Source organism: Pipra filicauda, unplaced genomic scaffold (assembly GCF_003945595.2).
Source record: "Pipra filicauda isolate LSUMZ 115617 unplaced genomic scaffold, ASM394559v2 scaffold18_size4552066_pilon, whole genome shotgun sequence".
NCBI classification, from domain to species: Eukaryota; Metazoa; Chordata; class Aves; order Passeriformes; family Pipridae; genus Pipra; species Pipra filicauda.
Window position 1 is genome coordinate 1,118,164 of NW_024104298.1, and position 8,392 is coordinate 1,126,555.

Genomic DNA, 8,392 nt, shown 5'->3' on the forward strand with positions numbered 1-8,392 from the left:
CCTCGCCGCCGACCCCCGCTCGGGGTGGTGCCTGTGGCTCGGAGGGTTCTGCGACCGCCGGTGCCGTCTCCCAGGGTTGGGGCGCGGGGGTTGCCACCGTCGCCTAACCGGAGCGGGGAGCGGGCAGGCGGGATCCAGCGCGGTTCCCCCGGGGACTCAGCCCCGCAGTTCCCAGCGTCGAGCCCGCCGTGTCCCGAACCCCTCGGCGGCGGTGCGGGATGTGCTCCCGGCCCCCCTCGGGCGGCGGTGCGGGATGTGCTCCCGGCGCCCTCCCCCGCTGCGGGCGAGGGGCGGGGCCGGCGCTGCGCGGCCGCCGCCCGCCGCCTTTATCTGTGGTGGCGGCGCGGGGGGTGGCACTGGGGAACACCTTGGTGTGAGATACGGGCTATAAATACGGCGCCGGGGATGGGAGCGCGGCCACGGGCGGCGGCGAAGGCCTCCGGAGCACGGTGGGTGCCTCCCCCGCGGCGTGTCCGTCCCTCGGCCGGGGATCGCCGGCTGGGGACCGCTTGAATTTTAATTTTGCGGTGCGGGGCTGCCATCCATCTCGAGCTGGCTCCCGGGAGGAGTTGCGGGGCATTTTTTCGCCCTTTGCCTCGTTTAGTACGGACGGGAGTGGCTGCTGCAGCAGGGGAGGTGGAGGGCGAAGAGAAGGAACGGGAAGGGAAATGCTGAGGAAAGGAGATGGGACCGGGAATAAAGGAGGCGGCGGGGGAGGAGGAGGGGGCGCTGGCGGGAGGGGACGGGACGGGAAGGCGGGCTGGGGGAGGGAGGAGGGAGAAGGAGGGTGGGAGAGCGAGCAGCCCCTAACCGCGGCGCCCGCCGCCTCCTCCCAGCAGGACTCTGCTCGCCAGCAGCCGCCGAGCCCAGCCCGCGGCGGAGGGCGGCTGGTGCCGCTAACGCGGAGCAGGAGGAGGAGGAGGAAGAGGTCGCCGCCGGAGGAGCCCTGCGGTCCGGTCCAAGCCTCGTCGCTGAGCTCGCCCGCCCAGCCGCCGACATGATGCAGATCTGCGACTCGTACAGCCAGAAGTACTCCCTCTTCAACGCCATGAACCGGTTCATCGGCGCCGTCAACAACATGGACCAGACGGTGATGGTGCCCAGCCTGCTGCGGGACGTGCCGCTGCTGCTGGAGGAGCTGGACGCGGCGGGCGCCGTGTGCCCGCCCCGGGATGCTGCCCTGTCGCCCGGCGACCCCGGCGCCTACTTCTCCCGCAGGGACATGTACAGCCACTACATGCTGCTCAAGTCCATCCGCAACGACATCGAGTGGGGCGTGGTGCAGCCGCCGGCGGGCGAGGAGGCGGCCCGCAAGAAGGACAAGCTGGGCGGCGGGCCCGCCGAGGAGGGTGAGGGGGAGGAGGATCTGGAGCAGCAGTTCCACTTCCACCTCAGCGGACTCCACTCGGTCCTCTCCAAGCTCACCCGCAAGGCCAACGTCCTCACCAACAGATACAAGCAGGAGATCGGCGTCAGCAGCTGGGGGCACTGAGCGTCGGGGTGGGGAGCGGGAAAGGGGCGCCTGGCCGGGAGCGGCGCGTCCCCGCCCGGCGCTGCCGCTGCTGCCGCGGCGGTGGCGAGGGGCAGCGCCCCGGGCCGAGGCTCCCCTGCGCACTCCCAGGACTGCAGCAGGTTTTCTACCAACGCACAAGCGAGAGAGAGATGTAAATTAATCAATACTAGTTTATTAATTATTTTGACCCCCTCCGTGGTTTTTTCACTGTACGGTCCGGGGCGAGCAGTTGCTGTGCCCGCCCGGGCGGGGAGGCTGAACACCTACGTGTACTAGGTGGTGGTGTGGCTGGCTGATAAGGAGGCTCAACCCAAGCCGATGAACATAACGAAACTGGCACTAAATTGCTTCTGTTACCCCGGAGGGAACCCAGTGGGCTAAGGAGCATCCCTCTGTTGCGGGACAGATTGCGGGTCCCACGGTTGTACATGTACTGGAGTTTTATTTAAACCTTTTTTACTCAGATGTAGAGTATATTCTAAAATAAATGCAAATGTATTAACTAAGAGTGACTTAAACTTTTGGTATGATTTATGTTTCTTTAATTAAATGATATTTTTAACATCTGGAATTCTTCTGTTGTTGTAAGTTATTTCCGAGCTGCCTTACTAGACACAGAAATCTGCATATTCAAGAGAGGGGGGTTTGTGGCTTGCTTTTTTTCCCCCCACAAAGGGAACAATTAGGCAGTGATGATAACTCAGCATACCTAAAATGTACAAATGCCTGTATTAACTGCACCATACATGGCCTGAGTTTTGGTAAGCTGTTCCCGGCAGACAGTACAGTTGCTCTGTTTGAGTGCTGGTTTGAAGGTCAGTGCCTCTTTAACAGAATCTAAGAAGGATCGAGTCATGGTTACTCTGCAGGCAGCAATTCATGGAAGTTGGAGCAAAGCCTAGGAATGACTCTTGTTTTTTTTCAGGAAGTGTCTTAATGTACTGTGGGGAGTTCTTTTTTCCTCTTTCTAAATAGGTCTGGGATACTTGCCTCCCCCACCTCTTGCATTTCTTTCCTGTGTAATCATCCTTGGATACCAGCAATTAATCAGGTTTATGTTATCCCGATTGTATTGCTTTTCTCTACTTTTTTTTTCATTTCCTGAAGTAAATACCTCAGAATTGGGTGTCTATATTGTTCTAATATTAAGTTCTAGTATTAAAGTGTACTTACTGATTGCAATACGATGTGTACATAAAATAGGATAACTATTTAATAAATACCTACGTCCTTCCATAACCTAAGTTCTCTTCTCAGAGACTGAAACACCAAGTTTGTAGACATCTCCTTGTACTGAGATGTCACTTCGTATTATTATTCTCAGATTTAGCGCTCGTTTGGTGGTGTTGGGTTTGTTTGTTTTTTCTTTTAAAAATAGAAAAAATCTTCTCTCAGCCTAAATTCTTAATTTTGCCTAAATTCAGATGTTTTGTAGCACTTTATTTTGTCCCAATGTCCCAACTGTTAGGACATTGTAGTAAAGCATGAGCTCTCCAGACATGGTACTAGTTGGCAGATGTTTGTATAAGTTAAAACAGTCAGCCTACATTATGTTTAACAATACATATTTTAGAAGGTTTTCCCTTCTAGGGTAAAGAAGAACTTTATAAGGCTGGGTGATTTTCAGTTTGGCGATGCTTGTTCTTTTTGTAATGTTTTTAATTCTGTTCCCCTCCCTTCTTGGGGAGATGCCAGGAAAAAAGTCAGCAACAAGGAGAGGGATTACCCTGGTTTCCTAACACATCAGCTTGCCAATCTTTGCGTGGCTGAACAAATACAAGGCAAAAGATGTGGTGCCCTGTGCTGGATGGTAAAGTTTTGTTCTCCTGAAGACAAGGGTGAGAGGGAGAACCTGTTCTGCTGCATGGCTCCCTTCTGCCTTGCGCCCAGTCGGCTGAAAACCACATTACAACCTCTGCTCGGGAGCGCCAGTGAAACCTCAGACAAAAGCAGCTAATGCAGTTTCACCCTCGCTCCTTTTGATCTCCTAGTAACTTCTCCTGGTATGGATTTAGACAATACTGTTTAAATGTTGCACAAGAGACAATGTGATGCTGATCTAGACTATGAGTAACGTCAGAATAATATTACATTAGTGCGGTATCACCATGAGTGTTGCATCCATCCCCTTTGCATTCAAAAAAAAGAATACAAGAGAAAAGTTTTGGTGGAAGAGCAGCTGAAAACTAGCACTGCTGGGCAGCAAAGGTGGCATTTCCTTACAAGTAAAGCTCTGGGAACAGAAGTAGGAGGATACTGTGACTCTGTGACTAAGCTGCAGTTGCTGAACTGCACGTGGCTCCCATGTGGGGGCCCAGCCGCTGGGCTGGCAGCAGCCCCGGTAATCCCAACTCAGCTGCAGCAAAACCTGCTGAGACTCACACCAGCTGGAGACTCTGCCACCTCCCACCTGGGAGCTGCTTTAGAATTCCCCCTTTTCAAGGTCATGGGAGGGGATTGAGGCTCTTGGGATCAGGAAAGTGATCTTGTAATGCAGGGGGAAGGCAAAACCAGATAAAACCAGGGATGTATTTCTCAAGCAAAGGGCAAGGGATGGGACTTTGCTGCTGGCTGTTGTGGAAAACAATTTGACCTAAAAGGTGGGATGGTCAGGCAATTACATAAATGCTGGCTCCTGACATTGCAGTAAACAAAGATGAGATTGCAGAGTCTTAATGCAGATTTTGTTTGTTAGATGCTGAATTGGGAAAAATTTCCATGAGCAGCGCTATATAAAACGATTATGAGTTATATTTCCTTTTGAAGGACTGGACCATTTTAAGGGCTCTCAATTACATACACAGTTCAGCAACCTTTAGTCTGCTCTGATAAAGTGATTCTGATACTTTTAAGTGATAATGGCAAATGACAGCAGTCTAATATAAAAAGTATCCTAGCAATCTCAGATACTTTGATAAGTGACTTTATTTCCAAGCCACACACAGACAAAAAGACAACTTGCCAAACTACTGCAGCTGTGCTCAAACCAGGCATATTTACATTCCCTGTGAGAAGCAGTTGTCATTTTTAGCTCATTTAAGTGAAACAGACTCTAGGTAGAGTAAGGCGTGTAAGGTGTTGGGTGTGAGTTCCATGGCAAGAACAAGAATCACGGGCTGATCAGTACTTGGTGGAAGCAGATGAGGCTGAATCAGGCTAGGTTGTGATCTTCCTACTTTCCCTCTGAAAGCTTTTTCTTGCAGAGGGTTTTAAATAGATCAAGATAGCTGTGTTTTGTTGTTTGTGTCCCTCCCCCCCACCCAGGCTCTTGCACCAAGACAACATGAGTCATCAGAAGATTGACTTCACTGAAAAATGCTCCAATGTTAGTGGTCAGAGAGAAAGTTGTATTAGGATTTTATTATCATGGACTTAAGCTCTGCACCCTTTCTACCAGAAAAACAAAAAGAAAAAAAAGAAGGGGAAAGTGTCTCCTTTTTGTACCTATGGATTTATTACACAGCTAATCTCTTTGTGGAAAAATCTGCAGCAGTTTTCCCCTGCTGACTTATTTCCCTGAAGCCCAGAGTAAGGGAGGAGTTTGACTGGAAGTATTGCTTTTTATAATTCATATCTTTAAACATTTTATCCTTTTATTATTTATCTATAGGTAACAGCATGTTAGCTACTATATTCTGAAAAACTCAAAGATCATAGAAACAGAATGGTTTGGGTAGGAAGAGACCTTAAAGATCATGTACTTCAAAACTCCTGCCATGGGCAGAGGCACCTTCCTCTAGATCAGGGTGCTCCAAGCCTCTTCCAACCTAGGCCTGAACACTTCCAGGGATGGGACATCCCTGGGACATCCACAACTTCTCTAGGCAGCCTGTTTCACTACCTCACCATGCTCACAGGACAGAATTTCTTCCTAATATCTAAACCTATTCTCTTTCAATTTAAAGCCATTTCTCCTTGTTCTATCATTACATGCTCTTGTCAAAAGTCCCTCTCCAGCTTTCTTGTAGCTTGCTTTAGGTACTGGAAGATGCTTTAAGGTCTCTGTGGAGCCTTCTCAGGCTGATTAACCCCATCCCTCTCACAGCCTTTCTTCACGGGAGAGGTGCTCCAGCCCTCTATCATCTTTGTGGCCTCCTCTGGACTCACTCCAACAGATCCACATCCTTCCTGTGTTGGGGGCCCCAGACAGAGCTGGACACAGTACTCCAGATGGAGTCCCACAAGAACAGAGTAGAGGGGGAGAATCACCTCCTTTGACCTGTATCTCTTGGTGCAGCCAGGATATGTTTGGCTTTCTGGGCTGTGAGTGCACACTGACAGGTTATGTTGAGCTTCTCATCCTGCAGCAACCCCAAGTCCTTCTCCTCAGAGCTGCTCTCAATTCTCTGTTCTCCACCCAACCTGTATCTGTGCCTGGAATTGCCCCAACCCAGCTGCAGCACCATGCCCTTGGGCTTGTTGAACTTCATGAGGTTTGCACAGGTTCACCTCTCCAGCCTGTTCCAGTCCCTCTGGATGTCATCTCTCCAGTGAGCTGATCACTCTGCACAGCTTGATGTCATCAGCAAACTTGCTGAGGGAGCCTCAGTCCCACTGTCCATGTCACTGACAAAGATGTTAAACAGTGCTGCTCCCAATACCCACCCCTGAGGGATGTCACTCGTCACTGCTCTCCACTTGGACATCGAGCTGTTGACCACAACCTTTTGAGTGCAACATTGAGCCAATTCCTTATCCACAGAGTTGTGCACCCATCAAACCCATGTCTCTCCAGTTTAGAGACAAGGATGTCATGTAGGACAACGTCAAATGCCTTGCACAATTTCATGTAGATGACGGCAGTTGCTTCCGAAGATCTTAAGTAATGACTCTCACGGGGGAAAAAAGAAGAGCACGATCGGTTATAACCTGCCATAAAATCTGAGGGGAGTGCAATCCGGGTGGGCATTGCAAAAGTGGCTCCAGCTTTGCATGCCTTTTTCTATTATTTGTTGTTGTCGCCTCTAAGCAAGCAGAAATACCTGAATGCACTAGTTCTAATGTCGCAAAATAATTTTTTGTTTCAGACCGCAGACTTGTATGACAAGTTTGGATCAAAATTAATTTTAAGGAATGAAGTTATAAACTCTATTCCAAAAGGAAATTTGCAAATAGGAGGGCAGTAATTGTATATCTTTTTGTTGGTAGCCAACTGCCAGAATTGCCACTCTTTATAAAAAGTAATATTCCTTCCCTGTTCAAACATACTCATACATATTTGATCTGGAGTGGTGGAATGAGGAAAACACCTTTTAGTTTTTGTGCTTTTGGATTTTGTTCAGGAAGGGATGACACAGAATCTTGAAGAACTTACAGAGAAAGCAGGTGCCTCTGTATTAAATAACAAAACAGTAAATTAGCTTGCCTCATGATATTTGTAAGGTTTGTCATAGTATCAGTTATATCTTTTTATCTACATCCATCTGATTCATATCTACATGTAGATTTATATCTGGATGTAGATTTATATTTACATTCATCTTATTCTAATATAATTATTTCTTATTGTTCTGGCCTGTTTTACCTGAGCAGCTTTGGGTTACAAACAACAGAGTTGATGTCCCACAGGCACAGACACACCACTTAAGAATAGTTGAACCTTTTTAAGTGCATCTCCCTTTTCATCTGTATTTTAACTGAGAAGACAGGCAGAGTGCCTAAAGCCATGATTCAGAGTACAGCACAGCAGCTCCCTTGCTTTGGGATTTCTCTTTGGCCACTGACATATATGTTAGAGCAGGGAGAGGGATGGAAGGTGAACCTTTCCTTCAGGGGTTTACTCCAGGTTGTACTGTGTTGGGAAGGGAGAATGACAATGGGGAGTTCTCACCCCATAACCAATATATGTCCTTCCCAATTCCTTTTCCCACCTCTCTGAGACTTCTCCTCCCTGAAATTCCTAGTAAACCAAGCTCATTTCATCACCTGTAAAGGTCTCAGTTTTGAGCTGTAATTAGTAGTAACAGTGTGTTAGGTGATTTCATTATATTTCCTTGTTTGAATTGTGTAATTAAACCTGGCTCCTTTTATTAACCTGTTATTTTTCGTGTGGAGGCACTTTTTTTTGAAAATGTTTTAGTAGTGATAGCTGATCACCAATCCATACTTTGAGAAATATTGGAGCACCTAAGTAGATGTTTTGAAGGCAGAGCCAACAATGTAGAAAGCTGGTTTCTGTTGCTAATGTGTGCAGTGCTCATCTTTTGACGTGCCCATTTCTATTAACTGTAGCATCACACTCACACTGAGAGGAAAATGCACCCTGTAGTGAACCTGAACAGCAACAAGGAAAAGCAAGGGAGCTGGCAGATCATGGCCTTTACATTTCTCATGTTGGCTTTTGTATCCAAGTTCAGTGCGATGCAAGAAAAAAAAAGGCTCATTTAAAGAAGTTGAGAAGCCTGTTTTTAATGAAAAATATGTATGGTATTTAGCAAAGACTAAAATAATTCCTCATCTAGGTGAATACAGTCAGGTAAGCCTTAGTTTTAAAAAACAAACTAAGAATATTTTACAATATTTTCAAAGAGCTATTTATTTTAAGACCCAGCAGTGACTATTTCTTGACTGGTTCAAGCCTATGGAGCACCAAGAGGGCAGGTCCTGTCCTGTCCCCAAGCCCCTACACCAGCCACATGAACTCTCCAGTTCTGTTGTGCTGGCACCAACACTCACAGAGCAATGGAGTTACCAGACTCAGGGAGCTGATCCAGATGAAAATTAGCAGAGGAAAAAAGCTTTTAACTGTACTAACTCCCTCATTCAGCAGAAGGTGTAGCTGCATTAGCTGCGGGCTGGTGTGGAGGAAGGGTTGGGACCATGCTGCCAGGAGGCAGAGTGGGACCTCCCCTCTTGGCAGCCAATTCCGAATAGATTGGA

General features: G+C 48.2%; 1 protein-coding gene across 2 annotated transcripts; it reads left to right on the plus strand.

Annotated features, from left to right (window-relative positions):
- Positions 1-265: 265 nt before the first annotated feature.
- On the plus strand, positions 266-2,084 carry MID1IP1 (MID1 interacting protein 1). 2 transcript variants are annotated; one of them, XM_039380224.1, is made up of 2 exons: positions 266-449; positions 837-2,084. In XM_039380224.1, the coding sequence occupies exon 2, from the start codon at positions 998-1,000 to the stop codon at positions 1,490-1,492; it is 495 nt and encodes a 164-aa protein (XP_039236158.1). In that variant the 5' UTR covers positions 266-449; positions 837-997; the 3' UTR covers positions 1,493-2,084. The 2 variants fall into 2 exon arrangements, with proteins under 2 accessions (XP_039236158.1, XP_027597833.1); XM_027742032.2 differs by having other exon boundaries at positions 840-2,084.
- The last annotated feature ends 6,308 nt before the right edge of the window (positions 2,085-8,392 follow it).

Coding starts and splice junctions, on each gene's coding strand:
- MID1IP1 (XM_039380224.1), top strand. CDS start 998: ATGATGCAGATCTGCGACTCGTACAGCCAGAAGTACTCCCTCTTCAAC.